The sequence below is a fragment of the Antennarius striatus genome, chromosome 11 (assembly GCF_040054535.1).
Source record: "Antennarius striatus isolate MH-2024 chromosome 11, ASM4005453v1, whole genome shotgun sequence".
NCBI classification, from domain to species: domain Eukaryota; kingdom Metazoa; phylum Chordata; class Actinopteri; order Lophiiformes; family Antennariidae; genus Antennarius; species Antennarius striatus.
Window position 1 is genome coordinate 3,373,254 of NC_090786.1, and position 26,320 is coordinate 3,399,573.

The 26,320-nt window shown below is 43.5% G+C and overlaps 1 protein-coding gene and 1 non-coding gene across 2 annotated transcripts; both read right to left on the reverse strand.

Annotated features, from left to right (window-relative positions):
* Positions 1-393: 393 nt before the first annotated feature.
* Positions 394-10,326, reverse strand: slc2a15a (solute carrier family 2 member 15a). Its single transcript, XM_068327474.1, has 12 exons — positions 10,121-10,326; positions 8,822-8,920; positions 8,030-8,190; positions 7,287-7,411; positions 6,607-6,752; positions 6,386-6,518; positions 5,980-6,167; positions 2,563-2,673; positions 1,795-1,896; positions 1,650-1,725; positions 939-1,066; positions 394-821 (listed from the first exon to the last, which is right to left on the reverse strand). The coding sequence occupies exons 1-12, from the start codon at positions 10,163-10,165 to the stop codon at positions 567-569; spliced, it is 1,569 nt and encodes a 522-aa protein (XP_068183575.1). The 5' UTR covers positions 10,166-10,326; the 3' UTR covers positions 394-566.
* On the reverse strand, positions 7,861-7,933 carry trnak-cuu (transfer RNA lysine (anticodon CUU)). The gene has a single exon. It is a non-coding gene; the product is annotated as a tRNA-Lys (tRNA).
* Positions 10,327-26,320: the final 15,994 nt, after the last annotated feature.

Sequence of the window (26,320 nt, forward strand, 5' to 3'; positions counted from 1 at the left end):
GAACCTGAGGAGGAGAAGACACCGACAGAAACCAGCTCAGATGCTTATTGGCTATCTCCATTAGCATTCCAGCATCTGTGGCCATGTCTGTAGCCCCGGGGCAAGGCGGCCATGATTAACATTTTAAAACAAGGCCAGGACACACCTTCTCCCACCACCCCACCCATCTCAGCTAGACTAAAAAAAAAACCCAAGGAAACCAGTAAATCCACCTCTGATGCATCATACTGGTCTGATCTCTGATCAGCAGGTATTAATGCATTACCTGTGGACTCTGTTATACTGGGACAGTGAAAAATAGTGTCAGGATGTTTCGTGAATGGGCAAGAAAACAAAAGCCAGATGAGAAAACTATTGGATTTGACCTTAAATTGACTGGAAGAGTCTTTTATTGTATCTTTTATTTTATCAAAATAATAATCATAGTGTGATTGTAACTTTATGATCTGCAATGTTTGATTAAATTCCAAAAAAAAAGAGTCCAGCTTCACTGAGTCCACTGTTTGTTTAGCGTGATGGAGCAGAACCAACCAGTTTGATAGTCCCGATGATCACCTGAGGCTCAGTTAAGGCACAGAAGAGGAGCTATCAAACTCCAGCGATCTATGATCAATACCCCCATAGCCGTTCATCTTCTTCAGCTTCAGATGGTCCACATGGACCAGGCCCTGGTTCTCCAGCACCACCTCATTCTTGGAGAACATCTGACTGATCTCCATGAAAGTCTTGTTTTTGGTCTCCGGGATGACGATGTAGACGTAGACGGCCACGGACAGACAGACGGCGGCAAAGACCAAGTAGCAGTAAGAACCCGCTGACTTCTGACGTCCGGATGCAATGGAGGGATGAGGATAGAACCATCAGAGTGAGGCTGGGAGTCTGGCATGTTTGTCAGATTCTGTTATTTTTTTGGGCGATCCTGGTGTTTTAATGCTTACCTGCATGAAGGGGAAGACGAAGCCGACGGTGAAGTTGGACAGCCAGTTGAGGGACCCTCCTACGATGTAGGCCGCTGGGCGGTGGGACTGTTTAAAAAGCTCTGCTGTGATCAGGAAGGGAACCCCAGCTGGAACGAGATGAGAAAACATCTTTACAAACTGAGATGATCCACTAGCATCGAGGTGTCATCAGTTTAATGCTATAGAATTATGATTAACTTAATCGCTTGAAATAATCGTTCATCATAGATGTGTAAATAGAAAAAGCTGGGGAATGGATGAAGGCCTGTCGCTAAGGGCAACAGGTGGATGCTGGGGTGGAGGCGGGGCTGAAAGGGCAGTAATGTACTCTAAAAATAAGATTTAGCCACAATATTCATAAATGCAACATACACATATGATTACAGAAACAGAAGTATTTAGATTTATTTTCATACAGGCGACATCACTCATTTATTTTATTTAATTTATTTAACATCTTGTTTGGTGATTAACGCGTCACTGTAGATATGGAATCGACCTCTAGAGGGCGCCATTTAACAAGAAACCACACAAAGCGTCAGCAGCCTGAACACCTGTCCCTGTCCACGCAGGTTTAATGTGAGTAGTTTCCCCACAGGGCGGGAAATAAAAACACGTTATTTAAGAGACGTGACGAGATGCGACTTGCTGTGGAATTTTCCCATGATCCTTTCACACGCCGTCACTCACCTGGACCGATGCAGAATCCGGCGATGATGCCGACGACACAGCAGACACTGATGTAGCGCATGAACGACAGGTGCGTCTGCAGGGAGAAGAGACGGCGCTTAATGATGACACACACACACACACACACAGACACACACACACACACCTGTAGATATAACGCCAGTGTGATTCCGGCTCCACAGATGCCCATCGCGGTGAAGCCCCCGATCATGAGGGGCTTCCTGCCCAGCCGCTCTATGGTGAAACACTGCAGACAAACAACAACAAATAAACAACAAACAAAGCATCCTCCAATTTCTTTGTTCATAAGAGGAGCTAAATATTGTGGTTTGTATGAACAGATTTAATTTGATTTGACTAATTCTGTGTGATCACTTCTATTAGAGTGAACCTTTTTTTTTGTCCATCACATCATCATGTCAAAGAACAGCCAAACTGGGGACCCTTTTTTTAAGGATAGGACAAAAAATAATCATCATGATAAGAACTATGATAAGAATTAATGTCGCTATCTAACTGCGAGATTTAAAAAATTTCCTCTGTGGGAAAAAGAAAATGTTTAATTTATAGTCTTCTAAAATTTCATCAAATATAGAAAGCTGACAAATATTTAATTTCTATTTAACTCATTAAACAAATGGAGGCAGGTTTTGCTCACGCTACAAATGTTTGCATCTACATTAAGACTAAATCAACCCAGATCTTTTTCTACGTGTTAACTTCTAGCTCACAAATCAGAAATTCTTAAGTATCTGAAGGGATCACACCTAAATAAAACCTCTTTTAGGCTTTTATTTAGGGGGCGTGGTCACACCCTGATTGGCTGAGAGGAGAACTACATCCTGAACAACAGGTGTTCTGACTGTTCTCAGAGGGACTCAAAGGGACTGAAGGTCTTTGGTTCTATTCCCACCCCGATGAGTCCGGCGATGATCTCGATGACTCCCGTTCCCGCCGTGGTGTACTGGATCTCTGGGTCCGGGATGCCGGCGTTCTCGAAGATGTCATTGGTGTAGAACCAGATCTGTGGTGGAGAAACGAGCACATTAACAATCTGAGGTGTGACACCTAATCCCAGTAATCTGTGGATGTTCTCCTGGATTAGACTCCCAGGAGAGAGAACATGGGGACTCCAATGACGATATGGCACAAAGTCACTGGTGTGTTTTATGTCCCGTGTGCTAAACCGTCACGCTATCTGACCGTTAGCACTGAATTTAGCAGCCGTTAGCTTCGGCTAACGGCGGCGGCTAACGAACCAGAAGCCATCAGCGCCCCGTTTGGCCTGGAGCCCAAAGCAAACACTTCCTCCCAGTAATGGAACACCATGAGAAGAGAATCAGGGGTGTAAAAACCTAAATGAGGAGGCAGAAATTTTGAACATGGGGGGGTGGGGGTAAGAGGGGGGGGGGCGCACAGGTGGTTCGGCATTTCCACAGAGAGGCGCCAGCCGTTAGCTCGCATTCAATTCAATTCAATTTGAGGCTTCAGGGGGGAGCGGGAGGAGCACAGGAGGTGTATTAACCAGAGACAGCAGACGGAGGCAGTTAGAGGATCACCTAGAAACACACACACACACACACACACACACACACACACACACACACACACACACACAGGAAGCTTGCCAAAGCTTGCCAACTGTCACATGCACTTAAGAGTCAGTATCACCTCCAGCATCCAGCGCGTCATGGCGACCATTACCATTATCCTCATCATCACATAGATGTTCTGAACATCAATGTAATCAAACCAATCACCTTCATCATTACCATCATCATCATCATCTTCGCTCAGATTGTTCCACATATACGCCCCGAATCACATTCTCTTCTTCGTTAATGGGGATTAACATAATCAATACGGGATGATTGGCAGCATAATCAACTAATGCAGCCATCATCATCTCATTCACTGCCATCTTCTTCATCATCATCACCATCATCACCACCTTGTCAGGTAGTTCTTTACTCTGTGCTGATGTTCTCATTAGTTTCATGTTTAGTCACATTATTGATTTTAGTCCAGCTGAACTCAAACACGTTGACGTTTTGAGTTTTTTTCTAACATTAAGATTTTATTAACATTTCAATCTGGAACAAGAACAAATCAATATTTGTAATAGTTTTTTTTTTTTTAATTTCACTGATTCCACGTCAGATCTGATCATTATCTTATAAAACAGGTGCAGAATGGCGCTTTGCAGAAAGAATCTGGTTGGATGATGTCAGTTTAAGGAACACGTTCCGATTGGCTGATTGATTTTTGAACCACGCCCGCCAAGCTGGCGAGCTGGGATTCTGATCCGTTTGAAGACTGACAATCGATTTAGATCAGTGGTTCTTAACCTGGGTTCGATCGAACCCTAGGGGTTTGGAGAGTCGGTCTCAGGGGTTCGGAGAGTCGGAGGTCAAGACACGATGTCGGGTGTTTTTGCACGTACACAGTGTCGCACGTTCACTTTGTACGTGCGACACATCGTGTCAATTCGTGATGACACATAGTAACTATGTTGAGTAAAAAAAGAAAGTGGTCGGACGAATATGTACAACGTGAATGAACGTACTGTATAACGGAACGTGATGGGAGTCAGCGTTCTGAATGATTTGCAATGTCAAATTCAACAACTCTCGTCTCGCACTGGAAAAAATAAAGGAACGCTTCCTTAAGCTGCATGGAAAACAACACAGACAGACTTTGCTGTGAAAATGACATCAGAGTAACACTTGCCAAGGTGAAGCCACCATATCTGATCTGGTCTGTCAATAACAACAGCAGAAGTCACTGATTTGCAGGAAGGTCATTTCATGTTGGTTCATGCAGTCTTGATTTCGTCTTTGAAAAAGGTGACATTAATGCACAATTCGTTTAATACACCAGTAAAACATATGTGTCTTAAATTTGGGAAAAAAAAGAAGCTTTTTTTTTTTTACTAAAGAAGGGTTCAGTGAGTGAGCATATGAAACCGACAGGGTTCAGTACCTCTAACAAAGTTAAGAACCACTGATTTAGATGTTTTCAGCCCTGAGACGCCTAATCATTGGTTCCCCTTATAGAACTGAGACTCTCTCAGGAACATTCAGAGGAACTGGCTGCTAGATGGTTCCATCTGGAGGGAACAGCTACTAGATGGTTCCATTATGAGGGAACAGCTAGTAGATGGTCCATTTGGAAGAACCAGTCTTTACATCAAGTTCTCCAGAGTTTCCTGTGGCCCCGCCCTGCCTAGCCACGCCCTCCTGTATAATCTGGTTTTACTCATGGAAGAGAAACTCATCATCTCAAATTCTCGTAAAATGAACATGATCAGACCCTTCATCTTTGTTGTTGTTGTTGTCAAGAACATTTAACGTCCATTACAGACCAACGCGTACCCCCCTTCACCTTCACCACCGGTGCCATCACCGTCATCCTCCTCATCCTCCCTCAGTATGTGCCTGCTTCAGCACTGCTCCACTTTGTTAAGTTCAGGCTAATTAGCAGCTAAAAATACAGCCTGGAGAAGGGTGTGCTTATGAGTTCAGCTCCAGTGCTTACAGCGTGCACTTTCTGGCCCGGGCGCCCCGGTAATCATTTGAATAATTAATGAGTCTCCAGGGCGAGATAAGCGGGAGAATTTGGCTAATCATATCAGCAGAAAAATGATGACATCAGCTTCTGGCTTTATTCATGAGACCACATGAGGCTTGTAAAACAATGAGGGATCATTTAGGTCCATTTTCATCTCAGTGTCTTTGTCTAATAAGCTATATCAATCAGACGAGAGAGCGGGGGAAACGGGGGGAGTCATTGGGGTGGAAATGAAGTCTTGGTGAGGGCGATGAAGGACTGAAACATCTTATTCTTGTCATCGTAACGCAGAGAAACCATCTAACAGCTGACGGCAAGTACAAAGAGGAGATCTAGAGTTTCTTGATTGGCGTTGGATATTATTTCAGAGCTAAAACAGATTACGGAGTAATATTTTCACCTTCAGCTTGACTTCTTTTTAAAAGTTCAACTCATCTGAAATAGTGTCTGGCACCATAAGCAAAGTACCGTCGAGGTTCATCACGTGTTAGCAGCCGATGTCTCAAAACTGGACAACAGATATCAAACAAACTAGATGGATTGTGATCATGGGGTTAAAACCCCTTTAAGTTCCCTAATAAGTTAATTTTTTTGTACATCCTCAACATCTCAACCCCAATCACCCTCTTGGAACTGAAGCACAACTTGACGGACCTCAGAGTCTTTCTCCACTGTGTTGAGCAGTTGTGTTCCAAGTAAACAGACATCCAACATCCTCGTCTTTCACTCATACACCACTCAGTTTCCTCGGAGTCCTTACAGCATCGATTCCAGACAGCTGCATGCCCATGTTGATGACCACCACACTCAGCACCTGCCAGCGGACCGTGTTGTCCAGCAACAGCCTCCACACAGACAGCGTCTCCACCGACGACAGCGAGCGCTGCTCCTCCTGCATCTCCTCGATCTCAGCCTGGATGTCACACTTGGCTCTGTACCACTTCAAGGCTGAGAGACACGGAAGACACAGGAAGTAGAAAGGTCTTTGTTGATTCGTCAGCAGGATTTAAAAAGAAAAATACTCCACTGATACCAGAAGGAGCTGGTTGGGGACTTTTCAAACTTTCTTGAACATTTCAAGACTTTTCTTTTCACCTAATTCAGCAAAAAAGCTCAGCTTCTCTAATAAACCAGGTGTTCTCTCGCTCAAGTGCAACAACACTGACCTGTAATAGTGGCGTGGACGTTGTTCTTTTCAATCAGCAGGTACCTGGGGCTCTCTGGGAACCATGGCAACAGCATCAGCTGGATGAAGGTGGGTATCACCACCACAGAGAGAAAGAGAGGCCAGTGTTCTTCCTGTAGTAGTCAGAACACATGCAGAGAATGTTTGTCATTGGGACTTCAGAGTGATACTGATGGTTCTATGAAAGTTGCATTGACCCACCTTTCCAAGAAGCTCGGTTAGACCGAGGATTTGGGCGAGGAAGACTCCAGTTCCAATAAAAATACTTGGCACAAGACCCAGGAAGCCTCGCAGGTTCTTCGGCGCAATCTCACCAAGGTACATCGGCACCACACTGAGAGAGACACCTTCAGTAAAAGAAGCAAAACGACAAGTTTAACCACAAACTAGGGTCAAAACATTTCAGCAGAGGTTGGAGAACACGTGAAGGTTTATGTTTCAGATTTTCAATGGTTGAATGAAAGCTGCTCCGCGTTCAGCTTGAATGAATCATTTGTTGATCAACAGAAGATAATTGCCAATAATCATAATGGTAATATCTGCTCACTAACTTTGGTGGTTTGCAGTGAGTCAATGAGACGCGTTGGGTTTGGATTGAAACAAAACACAGGGGGGTATTACTTAGACTAACTAGTTAATCAACGAAACAAAGCAGAATAATTAATTATAAAATGAATTGTCTTCTTTTTAAAAACGGCTTCCCTGCTTCACTTTCCAGTCAGCACGAACCAAACGGATGGAAAGACTCGATTGAACTCCTGCTGCTCTGGAGAGTTTTGTGTGAATGAATACTCACTCTTTGGTTTTTTTCTCATTGAAAATTTAACCAAAACCAACAGATGAGTGTGTGTGTGTGTGTGTGTGTGTGTGTGTGTGTGTACCTGAGTGTATCCCTGTGATGAAGCGGCCAAAGATGACCATCTCAGGTGAATTACAAATCCTGCTGAAGCCCATGAGTGAGCCAGCAATGAACACCAGCACCGTTGTGTTGACCACTGTGCCTTTCCTGAAAGCACACACACACACACACACACACACGCACACACACGCACACACACGCACACACACGCACACACACGCACTTTATAAAACGAGGAGCGCTTTTACACACTTAAATGATTTGTTCCTGCATAAGTCCTGATTAAACATAAAGTGCTATGACAGCTCACAAGGTTAGTCGTAAGCTGTGATTGGTCGTAAAACGCTGCCGAGTGACGAAAGCGATCGTCCTGTAAATGGGAATATAAATTTGCTGGCTTTCATTTGCATTTAAATGTCTGCTAACATCCCGTCAAACGGTGGAGCAGAGTGGAGTTCTGGGTATAAAAGAACTTTATTCTGCACCTTGAAGGCATCGTCTCAAGGGCGGCGGGGACGAGAAGACGCCGGGGGCTTTTTGGAGGACAGCATGGCAGTAATGATAGGGTAAAGAACTCAACATTCACAAAATGCTCACGCCCAACGTGGGGCTCGAACCCACGACCCTGAGATTAAGAGTCTCATGCTCTACCGACTGAGCTAGCCGGGCTGGATGCCAAAGCCTACAATGGCCCCAATCAAGAAATGATAGAGTCCATTCTGTCAGTTTGTTAAAGACTGAGAGCTCCACTCTCAAACATCTCACCTGCCGAATCGGGTGACCAACATACCCACGACGAGGGAGCCCAGAAGACCCCCAATGGCGAAGACGGACACGGTGAGGGAGTACATGACGGTCAAGTCCTTGTCGCTGAGTCCGGTTCCTTTCCGAGTCAGCACCGTCTTGTTGTAAAACGCTTTTATGTACTGAGAGATGAAGAAAAATCACAAATTCAGTAATTACAAACACGGAAAAAGCTTTTGCTTGTCTTCTTGTGCAGAGATGGTTTGATGAACGTCTGCAGCAGTAGATATATTTCAGTGATATAATAAGCTCAAATTATCTGAGATGGATATTAGATTAGTCTTGTGCTTAACGGTTAACGTAGTTAGTCTTAGTCTTTACACAAAAACGAAAACGCCATGTCTGACAAAACACCAACTGTTGTGGCATGAATATTTTGATCATTTTATAATTAATTTTTGATCAGATTCGTGTGTTTCTATGAGATACACATTTGTAGTGAGTGTATTCATTATAGGACCGATGCTGTACTGGATCAATAGCCAATCCCAGACCATTCCTTCCTGATGGGAACAGAAACCTTGGTTTTGTGAGTCATGTGGCTCAAATATTCCAGTCACAAGACCAACATCGTTGTCCTCTTCTTCACTTTGACAATTTCAGTGCTGTCTAATAAAGTCCACAACGAGTCTGGTTCTTTCTTGCTTCGGCTTCCTTATCGTTTGACCGTGGGATGAAAAAAAATCCTCCAATCACGGAGATGGTAAATATCTCAGGAAAGTTTTAGGGTGCGTGTCTGAGTGTGTGTGTTACCACAGCAGGGGAGTTGACCACAGCCAGATTGTAGCCATAAAGCATGGAGCTCCCAAAGGAGGTGAGGAACGCCACTGCCAACAAAGAGCCGGTCAGCTGCTGCAGATGGATGGAGATGTTTCAGGAAGTAACGAACAAAAACCGAATGAGCTTTGATTCCACAGAACCAGCCATGTTTGCAAAAGGATTTTCAACCTTGAGGTACTTTTTGACATTTTTTGTGCAAATATCGAGTTAAATTCTAAAACCAGCAGCTTTTGGACCATAAACAGAAGAACCATTTAATTTCTAATAAGTTAAAAACTTTAGTGACTAGATTTGAATGTGAAGCTTTGAAACTACTGAGCCCAGTTTGTTTAATCCATGTGCTCACAAGCAGTCGTTCTTGAATTGTGGAATTTTACTGAGCAATGAGGCTTAATTCACTGGTCTAAATCCTCTATTAGACATTTTTCACATTCCTCAGCAGAAACAAAACAAGGGGCAAAAGCTGGATGTCAACTCTGAGCAAGACGGGAAACTTTTTCTCCGGAGGGAAGAAAAATTCACCTTAAATTTAAAATGTTAGTGTAAAGTTTGAAGGAAACCTTTGAAACACGCAATGCATGCAAATACCTGTTTCAAGCTAACACGACATCGTCATCTATGTACATGGGCTGCATCTAACTCTACTTGATGATTTATTGACTTTAGAATAAAATTTTTGCCAGAAGGTAAAAAAAAACAACACTTTTTTTTAAACATCAACAGCAATTCACAAACGCAAACACGATTATCACTGTCAATTATCTCAGATCGGTGCGAGTGTGACGTTTCATTGTTTTCTGTTTTTTATAATTGTCTTTTGATGTCTTTGTGGGACCGTCTCACGATTAAACACCTCGAATCCAGATATGATATCGTCTCTCATCAACCGTAACTTTTTTTTGCATTGCAGGAAAAATAATTTTAGACATTTCCTGTAATTTCTCAAATCACGATGTGAAAGAAAATCACATATTGAGAGTTTTGATATCTCCTTTATAACTTTTTGTTATAGACAGCAGCTCATATGATAGTTATAGGTTCATTATTTTTTATTAAGAATCAGGATGTGTTACCATCTGACATCTAAAGACATAATATTTTCTATTCCTCTACAATCTCGATGTTTCAAAAACACTTCAGTCAATCCCGGATTGATTACAAGATGGGAGCGCTAACATTCACACAAGTCTGAAAGGTGGTTATAAATCCTGTTAGCTGCTGGGCCTGGATCTGGATCCAGGATCTTAACGTATTTAGACAGCGCCAACTTACCGATGTGATTTTCCCTGATGGTGGAATTAAAATTTCCTCAGCCATTTGAGATCTGTGTCATCCAAACCAGTGGGCAAAGAATGTAAAGTTTTCTCTCTAGGCTGCAGACGAGCTCATGGCGGTGGCAGGAACCAGGATCCAGGACCCGACGGGTTAAAGCGAGCCAGAACCTGTGCAGAGTTTCCTCTGATAACAAGCACACACAGTGTCATCTCATGACAGAGAGCAGCGTGATGATGGAGAGGACGGCCTGCTGGAAGCAATTAGCTCTAAGTGAATTTAGAGAGAGAGAGAGGAGGGGACCTTTGACCTTGGCCCAGTTCCCATTTAAAATGAAGCCTCCATAATGAAGTTACATTAAAACCAACTACTGTACACATAACCCCCCCCCCTCAAAAAAATAGTAATGAATTCTCCTGTGGTGAGTGGGTGGGGGGGTACAGGGGGGGCAAGCTCAGCCCATCCAATCAAAAGTGAAGGGAAATGTGTTTAATTTGTTCAGCCAGTAGAAAAATGCTACAAGATCTGCCACTACCATTCCTGGCTTCTGATTGGACGGGCAGCTGCTCCATCCACACATACTGCCTTAAAAGTGCCCCCCCCCCCCTCTGAGCTGCAGCCCCACCTTCTCACGTGGAAAATGACCAGTGGCAAATTTACTAATCCACCAGGTAGCGTGTATGTGAATCAGCTGGCAACACAAAGGAAAACGTGAACCAGTTTGTTTTCCAGCGAGTGGTAGATTCAACCCACAGGGAAAACAGTCACGTTTGTACAAACATCACCCATACAGAGGAGAGGAGAGGAAGTAGATCACATGTGTCAAAGTCAAGGCTCAGGGGGCCAAATGTGGCCCTCACCATCATTTTCTGTGGCCCACTAGAGCAAAAAAAGTCAGTGTTTCTAAAAATAAATGGGTCAAAAGTGTGCTTTGACCAAAAACTACTTTTCCCACAACGCAGTAATTAATTAATTAAGCCCATTTTAATGTTGACAAAACTATTTTGAACAAAGTTAATGTCCTAACATGTGTTTGAATTGATAACCTGACAGATTAAAGGGTGTGACGGGGCGGTAGAGACCGGTAGAGACCGCCCCGTCCATCTCCGTTCCTTGTGCCGCTCGCCCTGCCCAGGAGAGCGGCCGCAGCAGCGCTCTCATCCCCGGCAGGAGCTTCGGTCCTGCTCACACTGTTTCACACACATTCTCCGACAGGTCCACAATCACATGTCCTCATCTCACACACACACACACACACACACACACACACACACACACACACACACACACACACACACACACACACACACACACACACACACACACACACACACACTGTCGTGGCGGTGCGTTCGAGGGGTGCACACTCGGCGTTTCCCCACATCCACACTGAACTGTGCGAGAGACGCTCACCTGTCACTGCTGCGCTGGTTCCCCTCCGGTTCAGGGGCCAAACGGGGTGACAACCTGGGTGTGGGTTAAATAAGCACATTGTTAGGACAGCCCTGTTACCTGGACTGAACCACTTTGTGACTTTTGGGGTTGTTTTTTGTTTTGCAGGGTTTTCATCATTGTTCAAGCAGCCATATGATGGGCATTCATGTTTTATTGTCTTCTGATCTATTGGTCCAGCATGGTTGTAGTAATATTGTCTGTTTCTCAATAATATTGTCGGTTTCTCTATAGATTATACAAGGTATTGTCAAACAACCCCATGTAATTATTGTTGGTCCACCAGGGGAGGGGCATGGGGGTACAAAAACGGAGCATTTCCGCTTTTATTGGGCCCGGGGTGTGAGAGTTGGAGTTTTTCTGTATATACTTCTTTTTGTTGCCCTAGTTTTTATGGTTTTTGGGGATTTTTATCGCTCACTGTAAATATTTTTTCACTGCTTGTTTTGGTGAAAATTTAAAAAAACCACCAAATGGATCTTTTGTGGCTGTGCCATCATTTCTTTTCCCCACTACGTTCAACGAACCCGTGACAGGGATTATAGCAAGCAAACATATTCTTTCTCTGTAACTGTAATGTTTGGGTTTTTTTTTAAACTTAGATTAAATTGAGTTACATTTAGTTACATTTATTAGTTACATCTGGCCCTTTTGAAGACATGTTGCTGTGGCCCTCGGTGAAGATGAGTTTGACACCCCTGAAGTAGATGAAGAAAGGAGAGGCAGGAAGTTAAAACGTGGTGAGATCAGAGGTGGAAGGCGAGGATTAAATCGAAATGAGATTAGAGATTAATTATAATAAATGGAAATCAATGGATTACTGGAAACAAATGTACAAAACACACTAGGATGAGATGATAGATACAGTAGGTGACTATAATAACATTGCTGCCCCCCCCCAAGCGCTGCCGCTCCATTGGCTGATTCTTTCCCAGCGTGACGCCAGACGGTCATTAGGGGGAGGGGCTAGCTGCCAGGGAGGAAATGGATGGCTCTCATTTGTTCTCATTATTATGGTAACAGCCATAATGCTCAGACAGACACACACACACACACACACACACCGCTCGCTGTCAGCGCCGTGAAACCGTCCCATTAGTTATGCTGCGAGACAGCCTGTGTGTGTGTCTGTGTGTGTGTGTGTGTGTGTGTGTGATGTCTAGTGATATATAATTCCTGCAGTATGGTGAAACACACACACACACACACACGTTCTCACACACACACACACACACACACACACACACACACACACACACACACACACACACACACACACACACACACACACACACACACACTTGGTAAATGCTGACACCTGAGTTTAGTCCGTCTGAATTCCTGCTGTTTGGTCAACTTGGTGCAGTGATTTCTGAACTGAGACATGCTGGGTGGATCTGTGGGCTTCAGCTTCTATGTGGACACACATACACCCACTATTCAAGTGTGTGATGACACAGGTGTGAATCAGTGTGTGTGTATTACGGCCACGGTAGTAGAAAACTACAACTACCAGCAGAAAGTTCCAATGGCCGTATAAATGTTGAAGACGTATCAACAGTAAGAATTAAATCATAAAGATGGAAGCTAAAGATGGAGGTCTCAGGTGTGCAGGTGGAACCTACCTGTGAGTGTGTGTTTTAATGTGTTTGTTAGGATCACGTATCTCACAAGGACTCGAAGCAGTGAGAGGACAGTTAAAGATAAGCTCAGGCTTCATCCAAACTTTATTTACCTGCATAATAAATAAGTGTGTTCCCCCCCATCGTGTCCATGAATGACTTCATTCCTCCACCGATGTTCATGAACTCATCCTCAAGGGGGCAGCAAATAGAGCTGCTCCCATTATTCCAGAGGGCGTGTCAGCCTCAGCTGGGATTTATCCTCATCAGCAACAACATCATCATCATATCGATGAACAGCTCCGTCAGCCTCTACACTCACACTGTGTGTGTGTGTGTGTGTGTGTGTGTGTGTGTGTGTGTGTGTGTGTGTGTGTGTGTGTGTGTGTGTGTGTGCCTCTGCACACACACTTCCTGTGTAAATTCAGTCGTTTATGGTCCAGAACATATGACCCTTTTGTCTGGACCGTCTTTGACTGATCACAGTGTGACAGCTTCAATGTGTGTGTGTGTGTGTGTGTGTGTGTGTGTGTGTGTGTGTGTGTGTGTGTGTGTGTGTGTGTGTGTGTGTGTGTGTGTGTGTGTGTGTGTGTGTGATTAATGGTGGGAAGGTCCAGTATTTAACCAGGCTACTCCCTGATGAGCAGCTGAAACACTCTCTCTCTCTAACACTCAAACACACACACACACACACACACACACACACACACACACACACACACACACACACACACACACACACACACACACACACACACACGTAAGTTTCATGGTAGTGAACATGTAAAAGGTAACGCTACACGGCAAATAATTATTCTTGAAAAATATCACAACATAAAGCTATTGAAATAAAATGGGAGCAAATCACAGTAAAAAAGTGTCTGTGTGTTCAAATGACTTTGAGCATGTGTGTGTGTGTGTGTGTGTGTGTGTGTGTGTGTGTGTGTGTGTGTGCGTGGTGCTTGCCTGCCAGGTCCCAGCAGTGGCAGGTAGCTGTCCTTGTAATCCAATTACAGGAGCATAAGCAATTTGTTAGACGCGTCTCATAATGCGGCCCTTCCTCCAGAAGCTGCGGCGGTAATAACTGCTCTGAGTGGGGTTTGGTTCTGACATCCATCCACTCCATCACTGACGGTCGTCTCCACGTCCGTACGGATGCAATACATCTACATCCAAATTATATATCTGTGATCCAACTGTGAGGGAGCGTCTGATTAATCAGGTTTGGTTCCCATGTTATTCATGGAGATATAACATTTACGATGTGTTAGCGTGTTTGGCTTTTGATTCATGTTGACTTCCATCCTCCAGCAAAGATGATTCCCGAGTTATAGACATGATAAGCTGACTTCTTTTAACTTTTAGCCCCAGATTCTACATGAAAACATATCAAAAACTTCAGAAACGCGTAGCGATGCTGGTATGTCCTACAATAAATAGCAACAGATGTTTTTATTTTTAAAGAAAAAAAAACAAAAAAAACATCATCATCATCATCATCATCATCATCATCATCATCATCATCATCATCACCACCACCACCACACTCTGGGAGGCTGAAACATCACCTTTAAATTAGGTGTCCATTCTTGAGCGTTCTTTGAGCATGCAGTTATCATTTCTGCCAGAAGGGGGAGACATATTAGTCACACTGCAATTTGTCAGAATCTTGATTTAATTACCTCCTTATTAGACTAACCTTTAATATCAGACACACACCCAGCCTTATATTTTTGCTATCATTCATATCTTTTAGCCTGACTGCAAACAAGTTAGCGTTTTCTTGCCATCAAATCTAAGCGCTTCTAAGATGGTTGGACTTTGCTTTGGATATTTTTCCAAGTCTAGCCATCTTAATACCATCAGGAAAAATGGTGTTGCCAAATCAAAGAGTTTATATTCCATATGAGGTCAGTTTTTAGCAGTAATGTCACTGTGGATGATTTTTTAAAAAAATGCTTTTATAACATTCTCCTAGCCTTGAAAATACAGTACAAGAACAGAAGACCAAGACTGGAAAACTCGTTTCCAACCTGCAGGAGGAAATCTTTTTAGCTTTGTACACCAAAACAAGTTGATACACATGTTAAACCGGTGTGATGGAAAATGTGAGGTTCTTCATTTTAATCCATGGAGCAACATTTATGAGAGGAAATACTGACCATAAACAAAGGCTGGCCAACATCCCCAACCAGTCATCTTCACATATTGACCACCTGTTGTGATTGGATGAATAAAATGCTAATTTTCTCTGATATGCTGCTCTGTTTGGGAGTAATGGTGCAGTTACGTGCGCAGACCTGTCTATCCGGATGAAGCAATTAAAAACCCTTTGAGTCCATCCCTGTCTCGACTCATTGTAGGGTTAAACTCATTTAACCCAGGTCCATTATAATCGGTGGTGAAAAGCACGGGTGAGATTGATTGGTTGTTCATTTACATAATATTAATGCAGTCACATCATAACAACTGACAGGTGAAGTAAATAACATTGATTATCTTGTTACCATGACTCCTGTCAGTGGGGGGGGGGGGGGGGGGGGGTAGAGCCAAACATTGTTCTCCTTCAAGCTGTGTGCTGGAAATGTCCTAACATAAAGATTTGAGTGACGAATGGGTCAGTTTGTTTCTAAACCTGCTGGTCTTATTGGGTGTGACATGGTAGTACCTATCAAAGGTGGTTTAAATGAGGACAACCAATCATTTGTAAGGGCTGTCTTGTTTTGTTCAACCCAACAAATGAGGTACTGTAGCCAAAAGAGTCATATATATCAGGACAAATATAGCATTGTGGTTGTGGTGTTTGAGTCCGCGTCGGGGCAGAACAGAGAGACTGTCCATGCTGACCCCTGTCCACCACCAAAAGTACCTACAGTAGACCGTAGGGCACCAGAATAGAGAGTTCAAGGTGTGGACCAGGCTCCAGATCTCAACACAATCAAGCAGATGTGTGTCTGGTGTACTGAAGGACTTCAAGGATCTCCTGCTAGAGTCCAAGTACCAGGAACCACAACACACCTTCACGAGTCTACTGGAGTCCATATCCCCAGGTAGGTCAGGGGTGTTCTGGGGATCTAGACCATAGTAGAGAGGTGATTTTAATGTCTGTGCTGATTGGTGTAAACCTAAAGAAGTAACCTCTCCGAGAATGAGTGAAACCGGATGATGAGTAATTCTGTATACAATACATGAAGGAGAAACAGTTTAAAGGTTAGAATAAGTTGACTCAAAAGGCTCCAGACCTGATGACAAATGGCAGGCCTTAGTATTTTATCACATCTAAATCATCAACCACTTTCTCCACAGCTTCTACTCACATATTTAACAGGATGAGGGCTGGAGATCATCTAATAGGATCAGCTGTGTCCTGTCCCAAAACCCACCAGGAGGTCATTTATCAATGTATTCATCAAGCACTGAGCATCGACGGTTCATTACCGACAAATTAGTGGAAGGAATCATAGCAAAGCCTTGAAATGATGTGGAAACATAGCACTGATGAGATTAATGATAAGTGCGCTAGCATAGTGCCACAGTGATTTATGATGTTTGTCTTAGCCACATGCTAGCAGGCAGCATTGCTAGGATGATAGACGTTTGAAAAAAAGTTTGTTTTCAATCTATTATTAAGCTTAAATTATTCCTTTTTCTGTGGCTTTTCTAGAACTTTTTAATGTAAAGAAATATTCTACAGATTAAAAGGATCTTTAGCGACATTTCAAAGCTGTAGCCCCATCTTTAACTCTGGCTAAAATGGAGGCTAAATAGGGGACAAAGCTAGCATTTCACAGTCCAGAGGGTTTCACTGCCGTGTCAGATCATTGCTGTCGTGGCGGAGAGAAGAATGAGACGCTAACAAAGGCTCTCTGCCACATGTAGTGCGGGGAGCTGCCCCAGGCCTCGTACATCTGCCACCAAGATGGATCCAGTGAAAGCATGGATGGAGATGAAAAGGATTGTTGGTTTTGGATGGGGAAACACAAAAGATTAAGTGACGCAGACGTCTCTGTTTTCTTTTCGGTAGCGGGGCATTTGCAAAATAGTGAAGTTTCAGCGACTGCCAGTTGTGTCGTTACGCAGAAACTACTTTCCGAGTTCGTCGCTGGACTATTTGTTACTGGGCACCGCACCAGAAACACTTTGGCCACAGGCAGCCTCTTTAACCAACTGTCCAAAAACCCTGCTCTGTGGAATTAAATTAACTCTCCTCTTTCAGGGAGAGACTGAATGGAAGTGTCCAGCAACAGTTTTGTCTTTTTTTAGTGTTTGTTTGCATGTGAAATAGACTCCGCCGGATGTCACTGACATTTTCGCCCAACAAGTTTTACGGAAAACAAAATATTCGCGGAACATATTGTACATTATTTTGTTTCCTTTCCGTTGGTTTCCAAATTTACCACTGCTAGTTTTCCTGGGATCACAGGACTGCATTTCAACCAATCACAATACAATATGTAAATAATAATTATAATACATTATGTAATTATAATAATAATATGTTTAATTCTTTATTGCCAAAGTGGGATTTCCATAAATTATTGTCATTTAAAATTCTACAATTTATTCATATTGCTGTTTGCTTATTTGCCATTGAGATGTAGATGCATGCAAAGAGCCCAGCTCTAGTTAAAATGCTAAAGATGTTCTGACAGACTAATTATCACACATCATCTGGTTCAGTAATCAGTTCTGTTTAGTTCATTTCTCTGTCCTGATTGATTTAGTATTTTCTTCATTAGCTTAGTATGGGCGATTACTCCACTGCTGCATGTAGTTATATAAAGAAAGAGGAAGTTTAAACCTCCTTCAAATATATAACAACATGACATCTACTAGTTTCAGATGGTCACCTTTTGGTTTTTTGCATGGGACAATTCCTGACTTCTTTTATTTGAGGCATTATTTTCGACCTACAAAAGTTCTCTGACTTCCTGCCTTTGTTCATGAACCAAACTCAACTTTCCCTCCTTACTCCGAGTTAATGATGTCATAGTAAACACTTCTGTTTTAAAGTCAGTCGTATCTCCGTTGTCACGTCCGACCGACGGAGGGGCGTGAGATAAGTTTCCCGTAACAGTTGCTTTGCTGCTAAGTGGTAAAGTTGGTGTTGCTGCAAATAGTGTGTGCAGTAATTATAGCTGAGGTTTCTTGTGAAATCACAAGAGCAGCAGGAGGGTGATAGCCTCTCTGCCTTCATCTCTTTCTATTTCCCGGCCAGTGCTGACATACCTCACCACACAGGCACACAGGCGAGAAATTAAGAGCAAGGAGACACTGATGGTTCGACCTAATGCTTCGAGTCAAGCGGTTACGGCGCACAAAACACGCCCTCTGCACATGCGATTGGTGCGTTCTTGCACACATGGGTTTAATGGTTCTTTTTGGATGTTTTTCCTTCTTCATAAATCTCAATATGTCACCAGAAATCATGCAAACACACACTTCCATTCGCCTGCAGCAGTGGAATGAGAGGCCGGTTAGCAGCATGGTCGTCATCAGCGTAATGGTCAGTCGTTGTGACTCTCTGTCTCTGGCCCATTGGCTTCTGTGGTCAGATTCAATTTCAGCCAGTATGACTGTGGGCCGCGCCGCCATTAGCTGACAGCTACGTCTCGCCGTTTGCAGACTTTGGGGGTCTGGCCAAATTTTAAGGCCAATTGACTTTTAATATGAATCACGCCGGGATGCCAAGGACTCATCCCATCGCTGGAAATTAACACCCTAGAGCACCGAAACACACTTTCAAATGAGCGCATGTGACTCACACACAGGCATCCTGACTCACAAACAGTTATTAATGGCTTGACTGAGTACTGTGATTGTTTTCTCCGCAACTAGACAAGCATCACGCCGTGCAGCCGGTGACACTTGTGGTGCGGCGTACAGTAAAGTCGAGCCTTTCCATTTAAGGCTGTCAGGCCGCCGTCGCCTCTGGCTTCAGCCGCCTGCTATTTTGTTTTTAATGCCGTTCTTGCCAATTCTTCTCTCATAAGAATTATTAACCTTTTGTTCCACCAGTTTGGTTCATCTCACTCTTCCTTATTTCATTGCACGCTCTTTAACTCGCGTATTTGCTCAGCAGTAGAGCAACCGCTCTAAAAATGTTCCCCGTCTCTAATGAAGGAATAAAGTTTATTTGACAGGACGCTTGGTGGCAAAATACTTCATAAAATGCTCCAAAAAATACATTAAAAATATTCTTCTTCTTTGTTATTCTTCATAACATGGTTATTTTTTTGCACATGCTATCGCTGATAACCCTCCCAAACCTCAAGAAAGTTAACATGTATAGTTAAAGGTTTTTATTTTAGTGCAATCCATCCAATCGGCGCGTCGTCTCCAGTTGATGGTGAGGGAGTTTTTCTGACTGTGGATGGAAAAAAAATAAAAATGCAAACGTCACCTGTGGAGCCCAGCTTTTGATTTAAGGCTGAACTTTTCGGCTGGGGAGGGAATTAAATGCTTGATCCCTTTATAATCCATGCGTGGGCTGATATCAGATACCCCTCTGAGGGCACTTTCATCTTTGGGCTTGTACACAGAGTCCTGATTACATGCTGAACATTGGTTCACGTCCTTTGTCCCGTCGGAGCATCAGCTCCAGCCTTAAAATGCTTCGGCCTGTGGAGTCACGTTCAACGTGAAAACACACGCCTGATTCAGCCCATGTGACCCGTGTGGGTCTGTTCAGACACTTATAATAAGTTTATTTACAGAAATATCACACTATTGGTTCAGGGAATGTTTAACAACTACTTAAACTGCATATTATGGGTGTGTTTTTAATTCAAATTCATGTCTGTACGTCTTTACCTCCACACCAGATGTATGGTTTGATCTAAGTAGCATCAATCTGCTAAGTTTCATGGGAAAAAGTTTGGCAATTTTTGGCGAAATCCTGATGAAAATCGATACCAACTTTCCTCCTCAGAAATCAAGAAATCCTCTTCAGTCACTACTACCTACTAAAAATCCGCGATGTAGTGAAGCCGTGGATCTTGAAGCGCGAACAAGCGAGGGATTACTGTAGATGTGTTTACACTGGTTTATAAGGTGCTGGCTTGTTGACATGGCAACACCGGACTCCATCCCTATTGGACTCAATCATGCAGGATCAGTTCAAACGCATTAGACCTCAATCTATGGTCGTCTCCTTGACATCGCCCCCCTCCCCCCTCTCATGCGTGTTACTGACGTGTGAGCCACATATCTGGGCTGCAGGACTTTGCGTGTCCTCCGCGTGTGGCCTTCTCCCGGTTTCCTCACGTTCCCATGTTGCTGTTCTGAGGCGGAGTCGCAGGGGAACGGTCGCTCTGCAAGCGCCCTGGAATCTCCGGCCAACCGCTCTTTAATCCCGCCTCGTAAAACGGAGTGACAGCGGCGAAATGTTTGGAGGTGGAAGAGGCCGGACAAATGTTCAACATGGCCGTCCATTCGGATCGGGACCATTTAATGTTAATGTGTTGACAAAGCAGTTGGCTGGTTGTAACGGCAGGGCCTTTGTGGCTCCATTAGCATCCTTTGAGGGGCGTGTTGAAAGGAGTCGAACGTTGGTTAGTTGATTTCGATGACGTGATCTCGACGGTAGAAGTCGAGAACCAAAGGGAGATTAAAAAACGAGTTTTGTTGCATGATTAGATTTCTTATTTCTTTAGTGAGAACCCAACATTAGATATGAACCTCGGCGTCAGGACGCCGCCACACACCTAGACTACAAAACTCCGTCTCCATCCCTCCGACTTTCCCAGAATCCAAACGTTTTCCTCGCATGTGCAGTAAAAAAAAAAAGAAGAAGTCTTTTTCCAAACCTCTCTAGCCTATTTTCTGCTAAGCTGAACCATTGATGCCAAAATCCAGCACCTGTTCTGGGGACACAGGATGGGATAAACTTTCCCTGCTTTCAGCAGCTCCGGCTCACCAGAGGCGGGGGATCACTGTGATGTGACAGTATCTGCCTGGCATGCACAAAGGGTTAACGCTGGGCCAGGTGTCAGATTATATTTACGTCCCAAAACCTTCCATTCCCGCTGGAAAACGAACTCGGATGATGACATAGAAGAAGTGGATGCAACTTGACGGTGTTAAAACGAGGCTAACGAAGATATCGACGAATCGAACTGCTGCTGACGTGCAAGATTATTCAAATTTATTAGTCAGCATGGAAATTATAAAGAGGTAGCCGCAGTTTGCCTGATCTAAAAACATTTTTGGTGAGAAATAGTGAAAAATAAAGTGAAAAATATTTCCTATAATAAACATAAGACACAGATAAACACACAACTATTGGTTGCTAAATCACTTTATTAGAAATAAAGAGTTTTCAGCAGGAATTTAGCCTTTATGGTATAAAAGATGGTCGTACAGCTGCTATGGCGACCATTAACAATAGCATAAGCTGATTCTAACTATTATAGAGGCTTTCCTGGAGGAAGCAGCGCCATTATTTTAATATTACGGAGTTGGAAGCAGTTTATAATTTTATTTATTTATTTTTTAAAGCTTCACGGTTGTAACTTATGATCCGCATTGAGTCTGATGATTTCATTCATGCTAAATTCTAATAACTGTTATGAGGACTAACAATAGGTCGACGTGTTTTCTAACTCCAGATGTTATTTTTCGTACCAGACGTTTTTACGAACGAAAAGCTGCACGAAACCGGATCGGATTTGCTGAAATTTAACGCTCGTCCATCCAGTTTGTTCCAATATGCATGCACACACACACACACACACACACACACACACACACACACACACATGCACACACACCGGCCAGGCCTCCCACAGGAGTCAGATTACCATCAGCCACTGACTGTTAAATGGAGTTCTTTAGTTACAGAGCAGCTCGTTTATCAGTGGATCTGCAGACGTAACGATGGAGCAGCACCTCCAGGGGTTCATATGTTCACCCCAACATTCTGTCCTGGGTTTTTGCTGACGCGGTGATAGAACTGGAACCATTAAAGATGTAACCGCTGGTTCTGATTGGATGGAATCAAAAAACAAACAAACTGGTTCAGGCTTCCTTCAAGGAACGTCGCTGAAGTTCCACCTAACTCCAATTTCACGTTATCAGAATGGCTTCCCACGTATGAGTTCAGTATACAATCATCCAACCGGTAGCAGCATAATGTGTTTGTATTCACATGTGGATAGAATCCAGGGGTGGGGGCTAAAAATGAAGCCAGGACTCCCTGAGCTGAGAGCAGCAGAAAAATTGCCCAGCCCACCAGCTTCACTTCCCAAGTGTGTGTGTGTGTGTGTGTGTGTGTGTGTGTGTGTGTGTGTGTGTGTGTGTGTGTGTGTGTGTGTGTGTGTGTGTGTGTGTGTGTGTGTGTGTGTGTGTTTTTGTGTGTTTTTGTGCGTTTTGGCTGGTTAAGCGAGTAAGAAGCCATAAAAACAGTATTGGCCTCTGTCTAATGTAGGGCCTGACCCCCTTAGGCATGTGTGTGTGTGTGTGTGTGTGTGTGTGTGTGTGTGTGTGTGTGTGTGTGTGTGTGTGTGTGTGTGTGTGTGTGTGTATGAGTGTGTGTGTGTGAGTGTGTGTGTGTGTGCGCTCGTTTTTATTTAGCTGAATCCATTATTATACGTTCATCTGCCCATTTCCCTTTATGAGTGTCTCCGTCTGCAATTATTTATTTTTTTTAGGCCTAAATTATGCAGACATTCGTTTATCGCCGGTTCCGTCGGTGAATAACTTCGCGGGTCGACGCTGTTCGCTCACGCCTGGATGCAAATCTTCTGAAGTTACGTCAGAAAACAATCACCATGGTTACACCTTCTGCATCACTTTATTCTGAGCATCAGGTTAAGATGTGGATCTTCTTGAGGCCTGAGTTTTCATTCTGACCTTATACTGACTTGTTTTTAATTTTACATCTGTGGTAAAATATTTTGAATCCATCATCCGATCATGTGACCTCCATCAAAGGCAATAAAAATCCTGCAGCAACTTAATTTTAATCTCTTTTTTTTTTGTTTCTTTTCTTTATGCTCTTGAAGGTTCTCCCTCCGACTCCACGCCGCTCCTTTATCTGATTGGGCGACGGCGACACGACGGGATGACGGACCCCGTCTGCTGGTGTCTCTGCAGGCTGTGAATGACGAACTGGTTAAATGAGCAGCTTTATCAGAGACGTGTCTTCTTGTCATCAATATCCTCTTATATAAATGTCAGCCGGGCCATTTTACTCACAGCTATTTCCCACCCTGCTGATTACATTACTCCCAGTCTCTCTCAGTGCGTCGCCCTTCCTTCTCTCTTTACCTGCACCCCATTAATCGTTCTCTGCTCTGAGACGACCACTTCTGTTTTTTCTTAGTCCCCCCCCCCGTTCCTTCGTTCTCCACCTTGATCTGTCTTGCCCCCCCCCCCCCCCCATGCACTCCATCTCTCTCTCCTTCCCTCCCTCTCTCTCTCAGTAGTGTGTCAATAGCCTGCCTCCATGAAACAAGTCAATTTTCTGCTGCCTTGGCAGGGGAATAAATCTTGAAGCAATCTGAGAAGCCAGAGGTATTTATTTGTTTGTGTGTGTGTGTGTGTGTGTGTGTGTGTGTGTGTGTGTATGCATGTGCATGCACACACACACACACACACACAAACACAGGTGTGTTTTTAAAAAAATCCGTGCTAGTTTTGGGTTTTGCAGAGTGTTTTCATTATGGAGAAATATTTCAATGCTTTTGGCCTTCCGTTTATTTCAAATTAAAGGTTTATAAATGCTAGCAAAGATAGTTTACTAGTAAACTACTACTAATAAGGTATTTAATGTAATAAAAAAAACATTTTTTAATACATTTATTTCTCCTTGACTCGTTCTGCCGATTTGAGACGTGCGATAAATAATTGTTTCCTTCATCAGAGTCAGCCACCCTGTCAGGCTGAAGATCTTTGGTCATAATTGTCTGATGTTATTTGTCAGCTGGTTTGTTTTATCCTCCAGAGCGTCCCGTCAGCGTTGCCACGTCTGACCTTTGACTCCATTGACGAGGACTGACAAAGACCGCTGGATCGTGTTCCGTCTGTCAAACTGTCAGCATTTTATCAGCTGTATTATCACCATCTTTAGAGAACTCACACACACACACACACGCACGCACACACACACACACACACACACACACACACGAGTACAAACACACTAAACTGACCCCAACATCCTTTCTTGCTTTTGGTCGTTGCTGTAAAAATGGAACATGTCTTTTTCATTGACATAATCTTACATTGGGGGTCATTTTCACTTGGACACACACACACACACACACACACACACACACACACACACGCATGCACGAACGCCTCAGGAGTAGATATTTGTGATTCATTACTCGGAGTTCAAGTGTGACGCAGCTCCGGAGGCCCGGGTGACTTAAAGGAAAATGTCAGTCTCAAAAGGACATTTACCACACACACACACACACACACACACACACACACACACACACACACACACACACACACACACACACACGAACACGAACTCGGGTTCGACCCACGAGCTTCTGACGCTCTCACGCCGGACAGAGGGTTGCCGCTTACGCTAATATTGGGAGCACGGTTTCACTTGCTGGTCATAATCAAATTATTAATATGCTTAAAAATTCTAATTATAACTCCCAGATGTCTCTCAGGCATCCTCACTGACATTTCCCAAGGTCTTCTGGGAATTCTAGGTCATCGCTGATGGATATAAAAGTAGAGCGGACAGCCGGGGGAATGAAACGACGTCTCCACGTCGGCCTCGGCCCTTCAGGAACCATCGCCGGCTGATGAGGTCGAACAATCGGACCTTTTTTACATTAAAATCAGAACTGGCATTTATGAATTTCATCCCTCCTGGGTTTTGATTAAACATGTATATATGCATTTGTTCCCGTATAAGTGATCATGTTGTGCACAAGATGCAACCTTTTAATCCAATTATTGTGAGTCCAGGAGGTCGTGACCCTGGATTCTCCTCTAGCCGGAGGAATACTTTAATTCTTATTGATCTGAGAGGCCGGCGTTGGATCAATGCAGGAGCGAGGTGGCATTTCACACCTCTGACGGCGATATAATACAGTACAGGACAGGCTGGGGAGCGATGGAGGTATAACCACAGGGGTGGGTTTGTGCACTGATGGAAGAGGGAGATCGTTTTAGATGTTTATTTGATTTGTTTGGGGTTTTTTTTTTACTTTAAAAGGCAAATAAAATGCTTGTCCACTCCATGACTGCTTCCAGTGGAAGTTTGGGAATATAAATGTTGTTGGCGTGTCCGTATATCTGGAGAGATTTGTGCTTTTCCAAGATAATGAGAGATAAAATTTATACAATATTGTTGAATGTTAATACTGTATTGATCTTTAAATATTCACACAGTTATTAATTCAGGAAAAAAACGATTAGTGTACAATGCTTACTGTTTTATTATTGAACTGTTTTCCTTTATTTTTAATCTGCACTTGGCTGTAATGCTCCCCTACCGCCAGAGGGTGGCAGTAAAACACCCCACAGGCTGTTTGCAGACGATAAAAGCAAAAGTAGAAGAACCTACGGCTCCACGGGGCAGAGTGGTGTTCATTTTTAGCTTTCACCAGAATTTCATGCGTGTAAATTGACAGATGTACAAAAAAAATGTGGTTTTATAGTTTGTAGAAATATTTACGACGTGTTTTAAATCGTTAGCTGAGGTTATGCTGAACCTAAACTAACACAGAGGCGCTAGCGGGATGTGAATCCAGAACTGTTTTTTCATCTGAACACTGGAGGGTGTTAAAATGAAAAGCAATAATTATCAATCCAATCCCAATTGATTAGCTGACTAATCATTTCACCTATACCGCCGGACAGATGGATCTATAACAAGAAAGTAGTTCATGAGCTTGGTGGCCTGATTTGTGTGTAAAAAGTCTTTTCTGCATTAGTCGTAACCATAGCAACTACAGCTGATGCGTAGACCTACTCTGGATGATAAGTTAGCGCCAATTAAATGTCACCATGTATTCATGGTGATGTCATAATCATGTGACATCCTGGGTCTCCTCCCAGCCTCTCATTGACAGCCACTGGAGCAGAGATGATGCACATCTCTCTATAATACTCAGTTTCCCATAATTCCAGAGACACAGGAGCTTCAGACCTT

Excerpts from the sequence above, each read along its gene's own strand:
- slc2a15a (XM_068327474.1), bottom strand. The coding sequence starts at position 10,165 with ATGGCTGAGGAAATTTTAATTCCACCATCAGGGAAAATCACATCG. Across the intron at positions 2,674-5,979 it reads AGCTGTCTGGAATCGATGCT|ATCTGGTTCTACACCAATGA; the intron begins GTAAGGACTCCG and ends TCTCCACCACAG. Across the intron at positions 1,897-2,562 it reads TCATCGCCGGACTCATCGGG|TGTTTCACCATAGAGCGGCT; the intron begins GTGGGAATAGAA and ends GTTTGTCTGCAG.